The 23295-nt window shown below is 54.0% G+C and overlaps 2 protein-coding genes across 7 annotated transcripts; one reads left to right on the top strand and one right to left on the bottom strand.

The window, feature by feature from the left end:
• The first annotated feature begins 5826 nt into the window (after positions 1-5826).
• Positions 5827-9778, top strand: C1QL4 (complement C1q like 4). Its single transcript, XM_027106172.1, has 2 exons — positions 5827-6393; positions 8436-9778. Exons 1-2 carry the CDS (start codon positions 5857-5859, stop codon positions 8613-8615), a joined length of 717 nt encoding a protein of 238 aa, XP_026961973.1. The 5' UTR covers positions 5827-5856; the 3' UTR covers positions 8616-9778.
• Positions 9779-9861: 83 nt separating this feature from the next.
• TROAP (trophinin associated protein) lies at positions 9862-22854 on the bottom strand. 6 transcript variants are annotated; one of them, XM_027106170.1, is made up of 15 exons: positions 16464-16549; positions 16060-16214; positions 15768-15954; positions 15080-15237; positions 14853-14990; positions 14579-14661; positions 13875-13927; positions 13265-13386; positions 12199-12315; positions 12032-12115; positions 11872-11931; positions 11473-11607; positions 10693-11317; positions 10225-10418; positions 9908-10076 (listed from the first exon to the last, which is right to left on the bottom strand). In XM_027106170.1, exons 2-15 carry the CDS (start codon positions 16201-16203, stop codon positions 10029-10031), a joined length of 2148 nt encoding a protein of 715 aa, XP_026961971.1. In that variant the 5' UTR covers positions 16204-16214; positions 16464-16549; the 3' UTR covers positions 9908-10028. The 6 variants fall into 6 exon arrangements, with proteins under 6 accessions (XP_026961966.1, XP_026961970.1, XP_026961969.1 ...); XM_027106167.1 differs by having other exon boundaries at positions 9910-10076; positions 15768-15977; positions 16495-17946; XM_027106165.1 differs by having other exon boundaries at positions 9862-10076; positions 10225-11317; positions 15768-15977; positions 16495-17948.
• Between the last annotated feature and the right edge of the window lie 441 nt (positions 22855-23295).

Genomic DNA, 23295 nt, shown 5'->3' with positions numbered 1-23295 from the left:
GGCTGAGTGACGGGCGGCCGGTGATTATGCGGAGGGGGAGCGGGGTGCGCCGCGGGCGGCAGCGCTGACCCTTCACATTTCCGATCCGCCGGGACCCTCATCCATCCGAAGCTGCTCTTTGTCTGGCCGCCTAATTGCCAGCGGACAGGATGGATGGCGGGACCGACAGCCGCGGAATCCCTAATAAAGGCCGCGGCCGCCGGGGAGGAAGCTCGGGAAGGAGGGGGAGAAAGAAGGAAGAGATGGAAGGAGGTGGGAGGAAGCACCGGGCCGCGGCCGCCGGCTCAGAGACGCTATGCGCAGCGCACAAGGGGGGGCAGATCTTCTAGGGTGCGGGACCAGGAGTCCCGGGTCGACGAGGGTCAGGGCGCCGTGGCTGTGGGGTGTGTGAAGTCTCCTGCTTGATGGAGAAAAGGAAAGAGCTAGGGGCCCCGGGCAGAAAGCATGCTACGGCCGACCTCGTTTCGCAGGGCCTTCGAAGATTTCAGCTTGGCGCTGCCCCCTGCGCTCCGGACTCCCACCAGCCGGAGCCCAGCCCTCCGTTCCCCGCATCACCTCTCCTCTGCTCACCTGTCGGTCTCCCAGGGCGGGATCCAATATCCCGGAGGAGAAATGAGGGGTCTGACAGCTGTCTGTGCGGCCGCTCACCACATTTCATTAACTGCAGGCTGGAGTTGGTGGACGGCGCGGGGAGAGGGGAGCAAAATGGGGTGGAGAGAGAGGCTATGGCGGGGAGCCGCACCTGGCCAGGGGTCAAGGGCTGGCCTGACAGATACCTTGGAAGCAATCTCTAGCCCCTCCTTGTGGAGCCAGGAGCCTGTTCTCAGCCCCGTGGGCTCTGGCGGCGGCCCTTAGAACCTCAGGCTGCACTGAGCTGCCGTGCCAGGGGATCCGTGCGGCGGATGAGTAGAAGCCCTGGGCCCGGCGGCATACTTGCTCCCTCGCCGCTCGCTGGGGCCTGTCGACCCTCTGCGCCAGAGGGCAAAGTGTGCGCGGGCTCTTGGGCCGCTACTGTTTTCCCACCGGTGGCGAGTGGAGAGCTGTCCTCAGCCCTCTGGCCAGCTTTCCTACCTTTGGCCTCTTGAGCACGTTTTTCTGCAGTTCGCTTCGTTTCCCTCTCCCTCCCCTTTCTCTTCCCTCTCCTCTTCGGACTGAACAGCTCTTCTCCGCAGCTGACTTCGGCCGACATCCTTTAGCTAACAGCCGAGCACCTGTTGTGTGTCAGCGCTGGGGGTGGGGGATGGGGGACACCCTGAGCCAAGGCCCTGCCCCGTTGGCCTCACACACATAGGTCTCCCCTGAGACCAATTCAAATCTCTCTCCCCACTCCAGTCCTGCTTCTCTCACCCTTCCACTGCCTTGGGTGTCATTTCTCTTCTCCAGGGCAGTGAGAAGGAAACCAGGAGATCGGAACTCCAGTTCTAGGGCTGCCACTTACAAAGTGATACAGGACAAGGCATTTCTCATTTCCAGGCCTCAGTTTCCTCATCTGTAAAATGGAGACAATACATCCTCTCAGGGAGGCATCGAGGATGCAGTAACTCTCAAGTAAAAGCCCTAAAATGCTGTAAGCACGCAATAATGTTATTTCCCTATCCATGTTATTCCCTTTCCTCTCAGGTGGGTATTTTTCCTTTCTCTTCATACCAGGGGTCTGGTACCAGGCAACCCAGGTTGCTTACAGTTCTGTGTGATCTTACATGTAGGAGCTGAGAGCCAGAGTGTGTGTATGGGTGGGGTGGAGGGAAGTGGAGAAGAACCACACTATGGACGGCCCTGAAGGGTGAGGAAGGAGAGAGGGCGGGGTGCGGCGGGCGGTGGAGTGCATTTCCTTAGATCTTAATGTAACATCAGCCAGCTGGTTCCTCTGCTCTTATGGATGAGGAAACTGAGGCTTGTGGAGGTTATACTGCAAGTGACAGGGGTAGATCACACTACCAGGATCTTTCCTCCCATGAATTTTCTACTGCTCATTTCCTCACCCCCTTTCTTCCCTTGAAGGGGTCTGGGTCAGTGACAAGGAGTGTGGGAGAAGGAACAAAAAGAGAAAAACTTCAAGGAGCCAGGACCTTTCCGCTAGACTTCATAAAATTTTAACAAGAAAACTTCCTCAGAGTAGAAGGCACATATCACATGCAAATCATATGCTAATCACATGCTAATCTAAAGTCTGGTCCTCAGAACTCTGACACACACCTGGCCCTAAGCCCTGGGGGAAATTCTTGGGAGACCCCTAGGTTCCAGGACAGGACAGGTCGGGATGGGTTCTATTTGGAGTCAGGTTATGGAGTTAGGATTCATTTTAGGATTGGAGAGGAGTCAAGTGTATACTTTGGGATTAGGGTCAGGGTTAGTGCAGAGTCAAGGGCAAAGGGTAAGGCAGGATTCAGTCTGGGCTGTGCTTTTAAATAGGGGAGCCTGGGGAACTCAGTCTTCCTCTCCTCTCCCCTCCTCCACTGCCCATTCTATGTCCTGCAGCACACGTCTCTGCCTACATCCCATTCCCAACCACACAACCTCCCTGGGGCCTCCCAGTCTGGCTGCCCAAGGAGCTCTGGGTAAATTGTCCCAGACCCCAGCCTGGGCCCCAGTATTTCCTCTTGAGCCCAGACACTTGGCTTCTGGCCCCAGGAGCTGGCCTAGCTGACCCTAGCTGGCCTTGACCCTACCCAGGTCCCTTCTCGGCCGAATGTTGACAGCTGCAGAGGAAGCAGTAAGGACCTGGTGAGCTGGCAGCTTCATTCCAGAGCGTGGGGAAAGAGCAACAGAACATGAATAAATTCATGGAGCTGGCCCCTCAGCTCCCTGTGAGCTAAGCCTGCTTCCCCCACCATACACACCCGCTACCGCCTGCAGCCCTGCTGGTCACCGAAGCTCACAGCCTGGGCTGGGGATGGGAGGAGAAGGGAAGCTCCGAGAGAAGAGGGCTAGGACCTGACAGGGGCTGAGGTGAGGGGCTCAAAAAGAGGGCCTTGGTTAGTAGGAGAGAGGGGTGGGGAGCGGGGCTGAGCAGAGAGGGCCTTTAGTGAGTGGGTGGCAGGAGAGGGGGGAGGAGGAGGGAGAGGGGTGGCAGGACCTGGGGCCGATGAGGCTTGAGGATCGGGTGGTGAGGTCAGTGTGAGCCCTGGCCTGCTCTCCTCTCTGATCCATCCATCATCCAGCCTAGGGGAGCAGATTCGGAATTAGACATGCACGGGCCGACATGGCCCTCAGCCCCCCGAGGAAGACAAATGGCAACAAAGACCTTGAATAAAATTTGTATTTATGGTTGGAGGAGGCCCCACCCCCACTGACTGCCAATCCTTTCTCTCCCAACCCTTTCAAGCATGTAGGGGCCTCCCTCCACACAGGCCCGTCCTCAGCAACCTCCTTCTTCCTGCACCGTTACGGGCTGGGAGGGGCAGGGAAGGAGTACAGGAAACAAGAGATGAGGAAATCATCTTCCACCCAATAATTATGCCCTGATGTGCCCTGTGCTCTCCATTTTACATAATGTACTCTTATACATTACAGTACTGGCTTACCCTAGTCTCTAACAGATCCTTTGCAGTTGTCCACCTCCAGGGCCTCCGAATACCCCACTTTTGCCAGTCCTGGAACCTCTTCTCCAGGCCTCTGGCCCTGGAGTCCCTGTGAGCAAGAAATTTCTCCCAGAGGGGCGAGACCCTGAGGAAGGATGCAGACCCCTCACAGAGAGGGACCTATCAAAGCTTGTGTTTCCTCTTGGTCACCCGAATGACAGACACAGCCACCCCTCACAGGTGGGTGCCTAGCACTGAAACTGCATTTTAGTTATATTACTTTGCATAACCAATTTCAAATTTCAAATCCCTCCCCCAAACATTTATTATGTGGGGTCCAACTTCTCTGAGTTTCCATCTAACCACAGCCCTTTGTGGAAGGGTGAAGGGGCAGAGATCCTGGGGCTGGACAAGGTCTGGGACCTGGGCAGGGGTGGGACTGGGCTGGGCTGCAAGGGCAAGAGCTGCCTTCTGACTCTTTCTCCCCAGTAAACTCTCTACTCTTCAGTCCTGAGATAAGAAAGATGACATTCATGGGGTTCCACATTTAGGGACTAAGAGGAAGACAAATATAAAACCTCCCTTCAAACAGCCCTCACACATACACACACAAAGGCAATCCACAATCCACAATCCCACTCACCCAGGGACACACAAGGCCAGGGTCCCATGGACACGTCCACACTTGCCAGCACACTGTCACAATGCACAGGCCCAGAGCCTACCACACTGCTCCAAGAAGCGCCCCGCCTCCGCGTCGTCCCCACAGTTGATATGTCACATTGGAGTCCGAACACGGACCTGGGTGTCTCTCTGCAGCGCGCCATTTACATTTCTCTCTCGATCTGTCAACCTGTCTTGGCTCCTGTCTCTCTCTCTCCGTCTCTGTCTCTCCTTCTCCCGCTCTGGGGCTGTCATTTAGTCTCTTTTTCAAGCTTTGTCTCTGTCTCTGCGTCTCTATCTGGCTTTGCATCCCTTTGATTTCTCTGTAGCTCCTCTGCTTTCCTGTCGGTTTCCTGCGCGCTTTCCCAGGCTGGTCTGCTTTCTCACTCTCTCTGTTCCCTCACTCTCTCGATTGCTCTGCGGCCCCCTCCGCCAACACTGGGGGTCGAGGGTAGACGTGCCTGGAGATTTGCCTTTTCCAGTTCAGGCCAACCCGTACCCGTTGAACCCTTTACCATATGTTATTCGGTCACGGGCACTGAGTGGCGAATTTCTATTTTTTTCTAGTCCTTGTTGTTTGCTCGTGGGCTTTTTTCTTTTTTTCTTTTTTCTTTTTTTGAGGGGGGGAGCCGGGGAGGGCTCTTTTTAGCTCTGGAATCCACGTCTGTCTTCTGTGTGTGTGCATCTCCACCGCTTTTTATCCCATCCCCGTTTCTGGCCTCCTCCGGGCTCTGAGAATACCAAACTCAGGGTAGAGGGTGAAAGTAAGGATAGGGTGAGGGCAGTGAATCCCTGCAGAATTGGTTTAGAGCCGGTCAGGAACCGAGAGGCTGGGGGGACGCGGGTGGGGGCCGTGGCCTGCCCCGCCTCCACGCTTCCCTCTCTGGGCGCCAGGGGTCGCTCCGCCCCCGCCCCCCCCGCCGCGGCCTCTTAGAGCGGCTCCCGCCGCGTCGCGGCTCACACCACCCGCACTGCCGCTCCGGGAGGGAGGGAAGGAAGGTTAGGGACGCAGAGAGGGAGAGCGCTAGCTGGAGAGAGACGCGGGGCCAGGGCTTCAGCAGGGGTTGGGGCCGCGGCTAGGGTAGAAAGGTGGGTCAAGGCTCGCCAAGAGCCAGAGCGCAAACCTGCGAGGAGGTCGCGTCCGGTGGGCGCCACCCGCAGCGCAGAGCCCCGGACGTCCAGAGCGCGGAGAGTAGTCCCAGCTCCGGCCGGGAGCTATCCGTCTGGGTAGCCTGGGACCTAGGCGCCGCCATCCTCGAGAAAGCAGCTGTCCGGAGGGCAGGCATCCTAGATCTGTAAGAAACCAGCCGTCCGAGAAGCCACCGATTTCAGGCGCCTGGGAACGTTAGACTGAACGAGAGGGTAATAGAGGACCACGGACTCTGAACTGTCGGGAGCTGTCCCTGGTCCAAACAACGGGGGGACCTCCGCCTTGACGGAAGGTTTGGGGAACGGTACCACTGAGGCGGGAGCCCACAGGGGCAGGGGGGCCGGGCGCAGCCGTCGGGGGGATCCCGACCCAGGCCCGAGCCCGGTCACCGCCTCTGGCGCCCGCGGAAAGCCCCGGGCCTCCGCCACCATTGCACCCAAGAGTGAGGAGGATCTGCTGGCCCTGGCCGCGTCGCGGCTGAGCCGCCGCAAGAGGGTGGCGGGCGCGGCCGTCGGGGTGGCCATGGTGCTGCTGCTGCTGGTGGCCATTCCGCTGCTAGTGCACAGCTCCCGCGGGCCGGCGCACTACGAGATGCTGGGTCGCTGCCGCATGGTGTGCGACCCCCACGGGCCGCGAGGCCCAGGACCCGACGGCGCGCCCGCCTCCGTACCCCCCTTCCCTCAGGGCGCCAAGGGAGAGGTGGGCCGGCGCGGGAAGGCAGGTCTGCGAGGGCCCCCGGGACCACCAGGTCCCAGAGGACCTCCAGGAGAGCCGGGCAGACCAGGTCCCCCGGGCCCTCCAGGCCCAGGCCCCGGCGGGGTAGCGCCCCCTGCCGGCTACGTGCCTCGAATTGCCTTCTATGCTGGCCTGCGGCGGCCACACGAAGGTTACGAAGTGCTGCGCTTCGACGACGTGGTGACCAACGTGGGCAACGCTTACGAGGCAGCCAGTGGCAAGTTCACCTGCCCCATGCCAGGTGTCTACTTCTTCGCTTACCATGTGCTTATGCGCGGCGGTGACGGCACCAGCATGTGGGCGGACTTGATGAAGAATGGACAGGTGAGCTGCCCCTCTCCCACCCAGCCCCAGACAAGGTAGCTTTCTAATTCTCCCTGCATTCATTACGCAACCCGAACCTCTTCCCCAAACACCGTCACTAAATCCAAGAAGGCCACATTGCCAAGAACTTAGAAATCGCTTCATTTAGTCCAAAAGGAATTGGGGGGCCAGAGAAAGAAAACGACCTGCCCAGGGTCTTATGGAACATTAGGAATGGTGTCAGAATTAAAACTCAGAGCCTCACACTCCGACTATAGGCAACTATACAGCAAACCTCTTTGGTATCTCACCCTGCCTCTTAGCCTCTTTTCACCTGTCTTGGGCAGCCCTCCTGGCCTTTGGGTTACCCAGCCACTTGATGGGCAAGTTACTGGAGTCTGGCTCCTTCGACTTAGAATGGAGTCCGGGTATCACGCCGTGGGCAGTTGGTATCTGTTCCCGTATGGGGGTCATTAAGCTTGGATTTTCAAGGAGAAGGTAAAAAAAGAAAGAAAACACTGTCTCATTTTCCAGGCAACTCTATTACTAGTCCCAGGGCCTGAGGTCAATTCTAGAGTGGGCCTTACCCTCAGCTAATACTGAGTCCATAGGCAGAGGTGGAAAATGAGGCAGCACTGGGGCCAGCCAGGCGGCTTGCAGGAACGAATTTGGGAGAAGGGAAGAGGCAAGAACAGATAAAGCAGAAGCCTTGGACCCCGGCCTGGTCCCTGCTCCTGTGGTCAGAGTCGGAGTCACTGCTGCCTTAGCTTGGAAGAAAAGTCCCAAAGACTCAGCTCAAGGTCCAGGACACGCTTAGGGGGAGCCAGAGGCCACAGGGGTGGGGCTGGGGAAATGTGCCTGGGCCACACAAGCCGCAGGGTGTAAGGTTAGGGCTGAGCTGTGACCTCCGAACGCCCCGTGCGCGGTGGGGTGATTTGACCGTGGCGCGTCAGGCCTGCTTATCCCACCTGTCCGAACCCCAGGTCTTGCTACCGCTGCAGCACCCTTCCGCTCCAAGAACCGAAGGCACTACATTGAGGTCTCCCCCCAGCAGGGCCGCCCCAGGAGCCCAGGGAAAGGGAGTGAGAGTGTATGTGTGTAAGACTGTAGCGTGTGTGTGCGTGATTCAAGTGTGTCTGTGGGTGCGGGGTGCGAAGGTGTGAGAGTAGAGCGGTGGCTGCTTGCCTGTGGCACTGAGTAGGCGTGTGTGGTCTGTGCGGCGTGTCTGTGAGGGGCGGAGGGGGGGAGTATGTATCTAGAGTGCGTGGCTTCCCGAGGGGGCGGGGGCCGCGCGGCTCCCACACTGTATTCCGCGGTGCGGGCGCTGCGGCTTTGGGGACGGTAAATAGTGATTAGAATAATGATGAATAATTAATCAGTTAATAACCACCCACCTCGGGACAGGAAGAGGGGGGCTGGGGAGGAGGCTGGCTGCGACGCTGAGGCGTCGGTGAGGCGACCTACAGCAGCGAGGCCAGAGGGGAAGAGGCACTACCTGTTTGGGCGGAAGGCGACCCCCACGTCGGGGCGCCCGCGGGCACTAGGAGGGACAATCGAGGAGGATTACATCATGGCATCTTCCGACAGCCTGCACCCTTGCTTACACACGCACAGACACACCTGTGCCCTATCTCTGGGGGAAGGGAGCACAAGTTTAGAAGGTCCGAGTGGGTTCAGAATCTTAAAAATTATCCTACAGTCTAATTTTATTTTTTAAATAATAATAATAGCAAAACCTATATAGCATTTTCTTTGTGCAAAGCGCTGTTTTGTAACACACTTCGCACGTAGTAACTCATTTAATCCTAACAACCTGAGGAGGTAGGTTCTATTACTACCTCCTACCTTATAGCTCAAATTAAGGACCACAGAAAGCGTGAAACTTGCCCGAGTCCCAGCAGCTAGTGAATGGCAGTGCCTGCGAAGCACCTTGTCCTTCCCAAACCCTGCAGCCTGCTACCCTCGCGTCACCTTCACAGGCCCAGCTGCATCTCCTCGGCCGACCCCTCATCACCCCAGTTCCGCACAGGGCATGAGTGGGTTGTTCTGTTCCCCCTCTCTAGGTCCGGGCCAGCGCCATTGCTCAGGACGCGGACCAGAACTACGACTACGCCAGCAACAGCGTCATCCTGCACCTGGATGTGGGAGATGAAGTCTTCATCAAGCTGGACGGCGGGAAGGTGCACGGCGGTAACACCAACAAGTACAGCACCTTCTCTGGCTTCATCATCTACCCGGACTGAGTCGGCCCCATCCCCCGCCCCCCCCTCCGCTCCCCCCCTCACCCACCTTCAGCTTGCCCCACCCAAGGCGCCACCCCATCCTTTGAGAGACTGGGGGTGGGACGGGCCCTCCTGCTCCCGGAGGTGGCCTTTAATGGGCGGACTCTTGGTGCTCCGGGGTATAACTGAGTGGCTGGGGAGCTGAGGAAACCGGCCGGAGGAGCAGAGCGGCTTGGGAAGGGACCACCAGCATCCGCGCACATGCCTGTGAAAGCCGGGCCAGGAGGGGGGCGCAGGTCGTGGCCCTCTCTTCTCTCGGGAGCTAGGAAACAGCTTCACTAACTGCCGCACAGAGGCACGGAAAGCAGAAAACAGAAGGGAAGCCCTGGCTTTTGGGGAGGGAGAGAACAGAAACAGAAGGAGCCCTTCTAGGCGGGAGGAGACATCAGGGCGGGTAGGCGCTGGTCCTCTGTCATGACAACTTCTCTGCCATCCCCTCCTCCCCTCATCTCCATTTTCAGGCTTCAGGCTCTAGCCTTGGCAGCCTCCCTGTGAACTGGAGGAACCAGGAAATTCTTTCCTAGCATTTAAAACTCATCCTGCAGTCCCCATTTCACCCCCATCGGGGGTTAGGCCCTGGGGCTACAGCTGCTGTTGCCTCTTCCAATAAAGTGAAGTGGGAGAATGTGTGTGCCTCTTAACTCGGTGCACAGAGTGGGGGAGAGTGGCTGACCCTTTCCTCACTCCTCTCAAGGACCCCTACCCTATCACTCTCTGCCAGAGGCAAAGGTTTCATTATTCCTGGCAAGGCCTGCCTCTGGGGAAGCCGAGGAGGGGAGTAGCCCAGGGTTTCTACTCTGATACAGGGAAGGGTATCAGCTTCAGGAGAGCTTTGAGGCCTTACACGGTAGGGAGACGCCAACCAGAGGGACACTAGCAAGGGAGGATTCCAGAGGTATGGGTCTGGTGCTTCTGCTGATGCAGGGGGAGTTCTAGGGAACTCTAGGCGATGCAGGAGTTGCTGACGGCTCCTGGGACCGGCCAAGATCTCAGGGAGCAAGGAGAAAAGCAGCTCCCCAAAGGCCCACATTTGTGTCCCCCCCCCAAAAAAAAAAACATTCACTCATAGTGCTTGCTGGGAGGGTGGGGTGTGCAGGAGTGGGATGACCTGGACAGCTTCTGGGCAAGGGAGCCTGGGGAAGACTGAGAACCCAGGACTGGCCTCTAAGCTGGAGGACACTGCCACCATGTGGACAATTGAGGAGAAACAGCAGTAGCTGGCCTAAGTAGGACCGGAGGAAAACAGACATTTGGACATTTTAGAAACTTTATTGAAGGACAAAAGGGTGTCAGCTCCCAGTACATGGTGTGGAAAATAAATAAGGGTTAAAAGGAAGGTGCAAGGCAGGACAGGAGTGGGTGGAGGCGTATGCCTCATGACGGAGAGTCCTGTGGGGCAGCAGAACCGACTGGAATAAAACACTAGGGAGAGAGAAGACCTCGTCACAGCCCAGCCGTCCTTGAACTGTAACCAGCTCTTCCCCCTGACCTCTGTAAAGGAGCCGAGGATGGCCCCCTGCCCTACTTCCCTCTTCCCACAGGCATAGCTGGCTGTGGACCGGAGGCTCACCAGGGCATCCTGCCGTTCGAGCAATGTGGCCACAGGGTTGGTGCAGACCCGGGTGAGGCCTGAGGGAGGGGCTCGGCTGGTGTAGAAGGCACACTCGTCGTCCAGGCGGGCCTCGTGGAAGCGGTGGATGGCGGTCAGACATGCTTTGAGGCGCTGCCTCAGGGCCAGGGTTCGAGGGGCCAGATTGCTGGGGCCTGAGGGCCAAAGGCCACAGAGAGATCAGGGCAGACTCTGGAGTCCCAGACTCCCACCATATACTGCCCTTTCCCACTCCGCGACCAAGGGCCAAGCCAATTAGGAGCACAGAGCTGAAGGTGCAGCCCCCCACTTCTTCCTGTGGGAGAGCCAGACTGGGGCAAGGGAGGTAGGGGAAAGAAAGCGTAGGATCACCTGGTGCAGGGCAGGCCCTGCTCCCAGCGAGAGATGAGGACCTCCTTTGTTCACAACCCCTTCCAACCAACTCCTTACCTGCCTGGCCTGTTGGGGGCTTCAGAGACTGGAGTGAGTGGATAGGGGGGCTGGCACAAAGTGGGCGTTGGGAGGAGAAGGTCAGGCTGGTGGTCGCTGGAGCCCACTGACTGCAGCAGGACCATGGGCTGGACTCTGGACTTCTGGGTTCCAGGGAGCAGGCCTCTGATACCCCAGGCTCTACCCTAGGGGAGGGCTCTGGGAGTCCTGTCTGCCCCTGGGGGCAGGCCTGAAGGGGTCCAGGCTCTCCCAGAGGGCAGGGCTCTGATGCCTCCTGGGTGGAGGGCTCTGATATCTCAGGCCCCCTCCTATGGTAGGACTCTGGGGGCCCTGGTTCTGCTGGAGGGCAGGGCAGAGCTACCTCGGGCTCTGCTCCAGGGCAGGGCTCTGGTTCCCCACACCCCTCTGGAAGGTAGGGTTTGGGCAACCCAGAGTGCTGTAACATTCCAGGAAGATGAAAAGCCCCAGATTTATTCTCTGGGGCATTCAGAGTTCTAGAGATCTCAGCCAGCAGGGGCTGAAGTTCAACCACATCCAGAGAGGAGCCTCCATGAAGGGGGGCACACTTGCCGTCCGCCAGCCCCTCTACCTCCTGTCGCAAAAGCTGTTGCAGGATATTGATGCGCTGTGGGTGGGACAGAGTGTGATGTCAAGAAGTGGGTGCAAGTCTTGTACCCACACTGTCGTATTTCCATGCCCACCCCCACCCCCGCCATTTCTCGCTTTCCCAGCCCCGTCACTGCCCATCGGGCATCAAAGCTGCTGCCCACACCAGCCCACCTGCAGCTTCAGCTCCTGGAGGTTGGGGGTTCTACTGGGGTGGGGTCCATAAGGAGTTGACACGGGTGGCTTCCCAGGAGCCTCCTGCAACCTTATACCACTCTCCTGGTCAAATAACCGGACTGCAATCTGCTCCTGCCACATGGGAGGAGAGGGGCCACATGAGGAAGCCAGGCTGGAGTAGGAAGAAGACTAGTTTGAGTCTTCAAACTAGTGAGGAAGGGATCAGGGCCTTAACTGAGTGGCCCTAGACCTGGATTAGGAGGGGCAGCAGAGAAGCAGGGAGAGTTGGAGAGTTAGGCAGCTTTTCCAGAGAGCCCACTTGCTTCAAAACTGCTGGGCCTCAGGCCAACGGGACAGAGCGAGGAAGCTCAGCATGGGAAGGTTTCAGATACTTACCCAGGGCAGGGCAGGCTCTTCAGGGCAAGGCTGAGGGGAGAGGCCACTCAACCACCGGGCCTGGGACAGAAGTGAGATGCCATGACTTTCCCTGTACCCATCTATCCCCTTCCTCCTCCAGCCCTGGCCTAAGCCAGCTACCTCCCCTGCCCTCTCTCACCTGCTGAGCTCTGGGGGCCGATGGAAGGGGTGTGAACTGGGTTTTGGGGCGGATGGCGAGACGCCGCAACACTGAATATGAGGTCTGGGGAGAGATGGGAGTGGTTGGGCAGGGACAAAACCGAGACCTCGCAGTGATCCCAGCCCCCAGGAGTTGTGGATACAAACTGGAGCTGAGGGGCCAGGGGAAGGCACACGCTGAGCCCGTCCAAAGGGTGATGGCCGGGTGATGGCAGGTGGTATCACTTGGCCAGGGGAGGGCATCAGGCAGGAGTCACGGCCGTCCTGTGGAGAACAAGGTGGAAGAGTGATCCCTCCCGCTTGGCATTGCTCTTTCTTGTCCTCACTTGAGCAGCCAGTGTGATTCTTTTGAGATCTAATCAAGTCATGTCCCTCCCTTGTTCATCCCCCCTCCCCATGGCTTTGCACTCATTCCAAGTAATAGTCAAGATCTTACGCTGTTTTATAAATCCTTACCCAACCTGATTCTGTCATTGCTCTAACCTCTCACTTCCTTTCCTTCTTACTCTGCTTCAGCCTCGCTTTTTTGCTGATCCTTAAACACACCAGGTACATGCCATCTTTGCATCTGCAGTTCTTGTGGCCTGGAACGTTCTTCCCCCAGATTATCTACATGGCTCACTCCCTCAACTCTTTCTGCTCTTCACTTAGCCGCACCTCAGTGAGATTCCCCTGACCGATCTACCTGAAACTACAGTACCAATCACCCCCTTCCACTTCTCCTTCCCTTTCAGTGCCTTACTTTCTTTTTTTTAAACAGATAACTTAGCACCATCTGACCTACTATATATTTTACGCGTGTGTTTATCTTTTGTCTCCCCCTTCTAGAATGTGAACTTATTTCCTACAGTATATCCAGAACCTAGAACATTGCTTGGCACACAGTAGCTGTTCAATAAACCCTTGTGGAGTGAAAGAATGAACTCTCAGATCTGTCTTACTCTCAGCACTGATCTGATGGTGATACAAATGTATACCAGACTGTGACCTCTCACTCGCAGGCCCCGGACACCTGGTAAACAGAGGCCAGTACCACTCTGGAGAGGGCCTTGGGTCCATCTAGGGCAAACCAGGACCCAGTTAACATGCTGAGATCCAGGCTGGGACTGCCTGGCTCTACCCACAATCCTCAGTGCCGCTGCTACTGGGGAATCCCCCCCTGCATCTCCTCTGTGCCCTTCCCCCAGCACAGAGGAGGAAGGTCCCAGCTCACCTTGGTGTGTGTTATCTCTCGGGTTTCTTTTAATGGTACTCGCTGAGCCAGACCGAGGGGGCCCCCTCCTCTTTCATCTGAGTGAGTGACAACTTCATATTCTCCTTCAGGGAGAGAGGAAGCTAGGAGGAGACAGGAAATTTGCTGCAGTGTCTGGAACACACATCAAAGTCTGGCACAGGGCCCTGCAACCCTAGTCGGAGGTTGCAACCTCCGACCAGGGTATGCCAGTTTAACAGCCCCCACTGCACCATCAGGGGTGGGGACCCATCCAGCATCCCTTTGCAGGCCAGCACTATTTCAGTAGTAAATCATTAATCTGAATACCCTGAGTGGGCTAGGGGTGCGGTGATGGCTCTTAGGGGCTGAGGACAGAACAGTGAGTGGAAGGTAAACCCTACAGGAAGCGGCAGAGAGAGGGTAGAGACGGGGACCACCTCCTTCGACACAAGTGCAACTGGGCCAACCTCTGGCCTATCAAGAAGATCTCTTCCTCTCTGTCTCCTTCTGATCTGGGCTTCCCGCCACAGCCTGCTGAGCTTTCTCTTGTTTTGCTCGCTACAAGCAGCTCCCCTGCCCCTGTTGTCTCCCCATGGCCAGACACACTCACCAGGCTTGACAAGGGTCTCCAGAAGCAATCCTGAGGCCTGGCTCACTGAAGTCCTGATGGCGATAAGGACAGCAGCTAGCAGTCACTGAGTACCAAGTACTAGCTGGGCCCTGTGCTAAGTGCTTTTCAAACATCATCTCATTTAATTCTCACGATAACCTCAAATGATAATACAAATATTATCCTCATTTGACAGATTAGAGAAACTGAAGTGGGAATTCCCTGGCAGTCCAGTGGTTAGGACTCTGCGCTTTCACTGCCAAGCGCCCGGGTTCAATCCCTGGTTGGGGAACTAAGATCCCACAATCCACGCAGTGGCGCAGCCAGAAAAAAAAAAAAAGAAAAGAAAAGAAACTGGAGCTCGGAGGGTAAGGCAAGCTTGCACAAATCATAAGTACTAAGAGTCAGAAATCAAACCCAAATCCCATTTACTGCCACAGTCTGTGCTCTGGCCACGAAACAAAAGAGATGGTACCTCTCAGTTCTGTCCCCTCCTTGTCCCACAGCCTGATGAAACTGATGTCATATTGAGGCCTGGCTGTGAAGGCCTGACCCCTATTGCAAGGGCTCACCCTGAGCACTCACAGATTTCCCCCTTCCGCCCTGGGCTGCTGGGAAGTCCTAAAGCTACCGGAAGGCCCCAGCTCTGAGGGACCCCTGTATCAGACACTGAATCATTCTTTTCCAGATGACCCTCTCCTCACTTGCTGTTGCCACCTGTCTCTCTTCTTAGCTCCTGGAAACCGGGAGGAGCAGAGGGGTGAGAGGAAGGTCCTGAAGGTGGAATCTGCGCCATAGGAGCAAGAGAAAAAACAGAGTCAGAGGTAGGCCTCAAACCTTCAGGCTTCACCAACAACCCCATCGGCCTCCATACCAACCCTCTGGCTCATCATGAGGTACCTTCCCTCCTAAGGCCCAGCTCTGTCCTTGGAAGGAGTTCCCAGAAGCACTGAGTATCAGCCCCTCAAGGGCACTCACCAGAGCCTCTAGCCTCTGGGGACACAAGGTCCGGCCTCGAGGTCCTGGTCCCTCCAGCCTGGAGAAGCAGGAAGCCCTGGCAGGGTCCAGTCGGTGGGTGGGGGTTCTGGGAGCCAAGTATGCAGAGGCCCGGGCATCCTAGGACCCCAAGAGAGGCTATCAGTACAGGCTCAGGATTCCCTCATCAGCCTACTCCAGCCTGATCTCCTCCTATCCTGGCTCATTACCTGGCGCCTCCGGATGGTGCCTCCCTGGTTCCCTCGAACCAGTACTCTCTGAGCCAGACTGGGCTGGCGCCCCAGGCGACAGCTCTTCACCCCCTCACCTGACAGGATGGTGGCCAGGGCTGCAGGGTCAGCCACAAACTCTATGGTCCCTGGAGCCTCTGCAAGGGAAGAGGAAAAGGAAAGGTGAGAAGGAACAGGAAGCGGGGAGGCTGAGGGGTCAGGGAGCCCAGCAGAGTCACTTGAGGTGTAAGAGTGAGCCGAAGAGACTCATATAACTGAACTCAGCTCACCAAACATTCATAGGACTTTGCTCTGTGTAAGACACTATTCTAGGCACTGACACCCTGAGACAAATAAGACAAAGCCCCCATACTCAGGAAAGCTATCATCAAACTATAGAGAGGTAACAGACTCAAGTCCAAGTATGGACATGTTATAAAAGAAGTACAGCAAAGCATGCGAACACAGAGCAATTGATTACGACTGGGAGAGGCGGAAAAGGCTTTAGAAGAGATGACGCTTTGCTGAAGAAAGCAAAGGGCTTCTAAGAGCAAAGAGCTTTCTAGCAGCAGGGACTAGGAATTATAGTAAGCAGGAGACCCGGGAATGCAAAGCCCCCAAACCCCACTGCCACCAGCCAATTCTCCTACCCAGCCAAAGAAACTGTCTTCAAGCCTCCAAAAGGTACCTGTCTGGGGAGGGGGCCTAGGTCCCACATTTTGTCTCCCAGGGCTAGGCCTGAGCTCCTCCAAGGGGTTCCGAAGCCGAGTACTCCCCACCAATCTCTCCGATTGCTCTGTTTGATGTGTGGCTTTCGGCCTGGGGCCTGCTGAGTCAACGAGAGGGCGCTGACTACTGAGCTTCTGCACCAATCTCTGAGGGAAGGGAGAACAAAAAGCTGGGGCTCAGCGTTGGGGTGCGTTGCTGGTGTGTGCTGCGTCCTTGTAGCTACTGTCTTCACCCCCCACAACCCCTCTTACCCTTGGATCTTGGTTCTCCTGGTCCAGGGCGCTGGGTTTGACTGTGGGGAGAGGCGGGCGTCTCTGAGAGCGAACGGGAATCTTGCTGGGGGTAGGAGATACACCCCGGAGGAGAGGATCCTTCGTGGCTTGGAGGGTAGTCATGACGACTACAACTGAGACGGAGAAGAAGGCAGGATCAGGGATCAAAGGTCAGCCAGCTCGGGGCTTCGGTCCTGACATCCCTGATACTCCCATCTCCACCCAAATCCATGCGCCCAGAGGACCCGGCGCCTGCAAGGCCTCTTTTCTGGGGGTCTCCTCCTAACCCTCTGAGCCTATTCTTTAGCCCCAGGACCCCAAACTGCTTCTCCTCCCTACGAGCCCCCGAAGCCCTCATTCCCTCCAAGATCCCGGTGCCGCACCTCCCCCGGAACCCCTCAGCGTCGCCCTCACTTGCTTCGCTTTTTCCCCGGACTCTCTCGGTTTCTGCTGCAGATACTTCCCCAGTTTGTAAAATACGCCAAGCTCCTGATTGGCTTGTCTGCGCTACTGCGGAGGCGTGTGTCACAGGATTCAGCTGTCCAATCCGCAGGCTTCGGAGGCGAGGCCAAAAGAAGGACTAGTCGTCGAGCCGCTTTCTGGCCAGGAAAAAAACTGACCCGACTCAACCAGCCAATCCGAGAGCGGAGCGCGGGGTGGAAGAAGAAGGAGGAGACCTTTCTGAGGCCGGCGAAGGCGTGGGCTCGGAGTCTGAGAGACAACGGGCGCTGGGTACTCTCGCGAGGTCTCGGGACTGGTGCGGGACGGTGCAGTCTCGCGGCATTGTGGGAAGGGCTGGTGTCCTGAATGAGGCTAACTGACGGTGTTGGAGGCTGGCACGAACCGCTCACCCGACTCTGATCAGAGTTCGGCGTCAAGCTGTGGGGAATCCGCTCCAGACACATTGTAGGAAACGACCGTACGTTGTGCCTAGGCCGAGGAACTGCCTCCAAACGGGCGGAGAGGGCTGGAAAAAATTGAACTGAGGCTAACAATAACAAAAATAAAAAGAAACAATCACTTTTTTCACTCCACCTTTACGAATGGTGAGGTGTGGTCTCCATTTCACAGATAAGAAAACAAGGCTCAAAACAGTGTCATTGGAACTCAACACCACAGGCCTGGAGGACCGTTGGCAGGCAGGGGTGTGAAAATGAGGGAACCTAGAACACTGGTTAGAATGGAAGGGGTTAACCTCTAATGGGAAATGGGCGATGGTTTCAAGCGTACAGGACTCTGGTAGATTCTCTCCCTGACTTGTGCTTCCTATTATACAAGCCCTCCCCTTCCAATTTCTCCTTCACACCTTTTCATTACCTTTGGATTTCATTTACCTTCTTCCTCTTCATTATCTCCACCCTAATCTCACCTAGAGGATTGCAAAAGCCTCCCACCCTCCATTCCCTCTTGCTTTCCACAATAATCCATTCACCATATAGCAGCTAGAGTAATCTTTCCAAAATGCAAATCTGGTCATGTTACCACTGTGCCTTGACCTCTCCCCACTCATACTCCCCATCTTGTACCACTTTCCGCCTTGTTCTCTGCTTTTCAACTCCATTGCCATTTCCAATCCCTGAAAGTTGTCGTGTTCCTTCTAGTCTCTCTGTCTGCAATACCTTCCACTTTGCCTATTCATGCCTCCAAATGGATGTTCGCTGTTACTTTCTTGTAGAGGGCTTCCTTGAACCCCTCCACTCAAAACCCACCCTAATCTAAAAAAGTTTCCTTAGTTGTGTGCTCTCAAAGAACAGTGTTTCCTCAGAGCATGTATCTCAGTTGGTAATTGTATATTCACCAATGTGAACCTAATGTATCGTGTTTATTAAACCTGATCTCTCCTGCTAGACCTCCATGAAGGTGGTGACCTTTTATTTTTGGCTTACATTATATATTCAATGTCTTGCATTGTGCCTGCCTGTAAGGGTGTTCACTATTTGTTGAATGAGTCAATGGATGAATGAATAATTGATCAAATGAATACCTGGAGAGATAGGGAAGACCTCCAAAAAGAAGTAATATTTGAACTTCCTGTAAAAGAGAGAAGGCTCTTCTAGTCACTCGGAACAGCACTTGCAAAGGCAAGGAAACTTGGAGTGTTCAGATGAGGGTAAGTCCTTAGGGATAGATGGAACGTAGGATAGTAGGAAATAAAACTAGAAAGATGGTCTGACTGGAAGGAAGGGGACAGTCCCCTCATTCCACTCACAGGTACTGTGAATGTGCTGGACCCTGACTCCTAGATTAGCAGGGATGGCTACTGACAAACATTGTGCACCTACTGTGTGTAAGGCCCTTTATCACACATTTGGGATACGTGGAGGAATAAGGCTGAAGTTTGAAGGATGGAGGTTGTCTGCACAGTGGCTTTACATGATTTTAAGGTAGTCAGCACAGTCCAGGGCCAAGTTCACAAACCTGGAAACTTGAGTTTGTCAGGCTACCCAGAGTAGATCTTGGAGTCACACTCATCGAATTTGTAAGAGAAACTGAGTGATTTACCATGAGCGATATGCCTTCTGGTGAACAAAATATTTATGCCTGCTCCTCAGGGCACCACCTTCACAGAATCGAGGTACAAGGAGACTGATTTTATATCATAAAAGTCTTTCAAACGGCCAATGCTCAGAATATCTGCTATGCCTGTCATAGCGTCCAACCTGTTTTCTATACAGCAGTCAGAGCGACCTGCTTCTGTTTGTCTTTGCTGGACCTCGAATATGGGGAGGTGCAAGCCACCTCTCTTGTTTTATTCTATCAATCCCCCTTTACTCCCTGTCTGCTCTCCCCCATAGACACCACTCTAATGTGATTGATGTAAGTTCTTACCTATGCATGTGTGCTTATAAAATATGTCGGGTTGTATACTTGTTTCCTATTGCTGCTGTAACAAATCGCCACGAAGTTAGTGGCTTAAAACAATACAAATTTATTCTCTTACAGGTCTGGGGGTCTGAATTCTAAAATTTGGTCTGGTTCCATTCCTTCTGAGGCTTCAGAGGAGAATCTGTTTGCTTGCCTTTTGCAGCTCCGAGAGGCTGCCAGCATTCCTTAGCTTGTGACCCCTTCTTCCATCACTCTAACTGGAAGAGGGAAGAACCTTTTGTATTCTATGACAAGTTAATCACTAAAGGGATGTTGCCTATAAGCTTAAATTATACATAATGGCCCATCTCTGGGAACCCTGCTCCCCAGGTAATGAGCATTAAGCTAAAATACCTTTGTTTAGCTCACAGGAAACATCTTGACCAGGTCCACCTGTGAATGACTGCAGGGAGGAAGAAATGAACACATCCCCTCATGAGGCAGATGGGAACCAGGAAGCATTTGACTTTATTCCCTCCCCTTTTAGTATAAAAGGAGCCTGAATTCTAACTCGGGCGAGATGGTTCTTTGGGGGCACAAACCCACCATCTTCTCGGCTTGCGCAATTTCTATCTGGTCATGGAAACCGTAGGACAATTGAAGCCACGAGTAAGAAGAAACTGTGAGTCAGCAAGAGCCAGGGCAAAGGGTGAGGTCATTTGCTTATTGTGACAGGAGCAGTCGAAGCAGTAGGAGCACTGGTCAGGGAGCCTTGTGCTCCTGCCGTGGATGGAGCTTCCTGTCACCTGTCATGCTCCGTGAAGCCTGACGGGGCTGCAGAGCCCGTGTCACACAGGTGTTTCTGGGTTCCTGTGAAATGACTCCCACTCCACCCCAGGCAGCTGCAATTCTTGTCCCCCTTATTTCTACGTGTAACTTCACAATGAACTCCCGTTTGCTTGGGATATTCATTTAGTCTCTCTTCTTTGCAACTCAGATAACTGAACCCCCTTTTCCACGCACGGCAGGTGGCCCCTAAGGAATTATTCCACTACAACAGTGGGCACCTCCCTGGGGTCCAGGATACCCACCACAACTGGTTCGCTCTAGGAACTGCTAAGTAAATGTGGTCACGTCCTCACTTTTGAGGTGACCTTCTTACAGATGACATGAAAACGACTTCCCCTCTTCCAACAAGCAGAATACAATAAAATCAATACGGTATAGGCTTTCTTAATCACAATCAAATCCCAGCCCTGTCTTCTTGAGGTTAACATCAGATCGCTTTTTTAGAATTGGATTTTGAGTTTTCCTAAAACTCTTCAATCACAGCCAAGTCTGAGGTTGTATAATTTCAATAGGTGGCTGGATCCACGCGTGACAAATTGATTCTTTCAATTCTCCCCAGCACTTAAACTCGTTCAAGTCTGGTCTTTTTCAATTTTTCCCCCCTGCGATCCAAGATAAAAAAATGTATTTTACATGAAAACCCAGAACACACATACATACACTGAAAATAACAGTTTCACCATACCCTAAAGTTTTCTATTCTTTTTATTTTAAAATGTTTGTCTTGACCCAATAATTTTTATTACAATGTTTCATGACCCGCAGCTTGAAAACGATTGGTGCAGTCTCTCCTTTCTTCAAAATTTCACTTTTCCAACACAGATCTTTCTTGCTCTGGTTCTTTCTTTTCTTTCAACAATCAAACATCTCATGAGAGTAGTCTGCTCTCCACTTCCCCATCTCTCATTCGCTCTTCAGTTGACCGTGTTTTGTCTCTGACCCTACCCTGCCCTGAAGCTGCCCTCACTGAGGTCTAACATCTTCCTTGCTGATAAACCTCACGTTTCCCACCTGTTACTTAACCTGGGTTCCCAGCATCCTCTGACGCAGCTAGCCACTCCCTCTGGAAAGCTCTCTCTTGCCCTGGCTTCCTGAGGCCTCCTACCTCTCTGCCAGTTAATTCTCAGGATTCACTTCCTCTGCTCCTCTACGAGTCTCCCCAAGGCATTTCTCTTTTCTCACTTAATACACCGTTCTTGAGTGGTTTCATTTTTTTCTCATGTGGGACACCTGAGAAACCCAGCTCAAACTCTTCCTTCTATCCAGTACAAGTCATAGGCCACAGACTCTGATGTGAAAGTTTCCAAACTGGAAATTTTGCTCACTTGAAAATCTAAATCGTTGAAACTCCAAAGCTTTTGTCTGCTTTTCTTCAGTGACATTTCTCCTCTGAGATAAGAAATGCTATTGAATGAAAAGGAGAGAAGGCAAGGGGTGGAGGGTGAAAATGGTGGGAAGCTTGAGTAATATTTGCAATGGACATTGTGGTTGATCCCCAATGTCCATTCCATACCAGACAATTAGCCCAAGTCAGTGATGACTGTTACTGCTCCAGGTGCGGACACACCAATGATCCTTGCCAGACGGTCTGAAGGAAAGGACTTATATCTCATCCTTGGGAGGAGGGGTTTCTCTTTCTTCCACTGAATATGAAGACAGAAGCATCACGCAGTAGCTACTGGCACCCACCTTCAGACAATGAGGAGAACCATCCCGAGGATGAAACTTCCCTCCGAGGAGGAAGGCTGAACAGAACCATGGACAGAGCCTGGGTCCGTGATATTATTGAGCTGCTGAATCAGCCAACTTCAGAGCCCACCTACCTCTGGCTCCTTGTTACATGAAGTAGTTTACTTTCTTTCTTTTTTTTTTTTTTTAAAAAAAAATGAGGTTGTATGTTACTTGTAGCAGAAAGCATCCTGATAGATTCAGCATCTCAAAATATTCCATCACACCTGAACACCAGACCTGTGGACATGAATGCCTGCCAGCCCTTCCCCTGGGCTGTTCCGTGGCATCTCACACTCAGTAAGTCTAAAACTGACGTTGTTGTCTTGGGCCCCCTTGTCTCCCTATACCAATCTTCCCTGTTTCTGTGAAAAGTCCCACCATCTGCCTGGGTGTTCAACTCAAAACCTTGGGTAACCTTTGCTATTTCCCTTTTCCTCACACTGACAATCCCCACTTAGGAACTGCAGATTCTACCCCCTGAATAGTGCTCAAATCCATCCACTTCTTTGCCCACCACCATCTCTTGCATGTTTCACTGCACAGTCTCTGAACTGGTCCTCCTTCTCCTTCCAACTGTGTCTGAACACCACAGCCAGAGTGACCTTTCTAAGATGCAGCTCTGAATACTTCACCCATTAAACCCTTTTCTTTCCCTTTTCCTTAGAATAAATTCTAAGTGCCTTCATATGTCCTATAAGGCCCTCGGTGACCTGGCCCTCATTGCATCTTTCCAACCTCAATGCAATTCCTTCCTTTCTAGCCTTCATTCCAGCAACGTAGAACTACTTTCACTTTCCAGACATGCTCCCTCTTGTCTTCTGGCTGATGTATCTACCTAGAAAGTCCTCTTCCTCTCCCTGCTTCACCTGAGTAACTGCTGTTCATTCTCCAGTGCTCACTGTGATGGTGCCTCCTTTGGGAAGCCATCTCTACCCTAAGGCTGGGTTAGGTGTTCTTCTTCATGTTTCCAGAACACCATCCCCTTATCCCAATCACATCACTCGTCGCGAGGTTGGAATTGTATGCTTATTTATCTATGTCCCCCACCCAGACTGTGAGCTCCTTGAGAGCAGGGACTCTGGCTTACTCCCTACACCTAGCACTATAATTGAGTGAAAAAGATCATTCTAAATTCAGAAGTAAATTTTGACTTCAAGGCAAGGGTAGGATGGAATGGAGTTGGAGGACAGCATGGAAATAGACATTTTCAAGCAAGGGGTGGGGTGGTGGCAGCAGAATTGATCTGCTGGCTAAGTGTGCTGAATAGGTTTAGGCGGGTGGCAGGGCCAGGCCAGGGGAAAAGACCACTGAGGCAGACAATGTAACCCAGGCAAGAGATGACGGTGGCGGGACTTCCCTGGTGGCGCAGTGGTTAACAATCCACCTGCCAATGCAGGGGACACGGGTTCGAGCCCTGGTCTGGGAAGATCCCACATGCCGGGGAGCAACTAAGCCTGTGCACCACAACTACTGAGCCTGCAGTCTAGAGCCCACAAGCCACAACTACTGAGCCCGTGTGCCACAACAAGAGAAGCCACCGCAATGAGAAGCCCACGCACCGCAACGAAGAGTAGCCCCCGCTCGCCGCAACTAGAGAAAGCCTGCACGCAACAACGAAGAGCCAACGCAGCCAAAAATAAATAAATTTTTTTTTAAAAAAAGAGATGATGGTGGCCTGGACTAGGGTGGTGGCAGTGGAGACGGGGAGAACCAGACAGCCTTGAAAGAGTTATAAAGTAGAATTAACAGAATTGGGGGTAGGTGAAGAAAAGAAAGGAGTATAAGATGAGGTGAGTTCTAATTGGGGCCACGGAAGTCCTAGTGGTGACT

Source organism: Aethalodelphis obliquidens, unplaced genomic scaffold, assembly GCF_003676395.1.
Source record: "Aethalodelphis obliquidens isolate GAN/ISIS:26980383/991018 unplaced genomic scaffold, ASM367639v1 scaffold8, whole genome shotgun sequence".
In the NCBI taxonomy this organism is placed as follows: Eukaryota; Metazoa; Chordata; class Mammalia; order Artiodactyla; family Delphinidae; genus Aethalodelphis; species Aethalodelphis obliquidens.
This window is presented reverse-complemented; position numbering and strand designations above follow the sequence as displayed.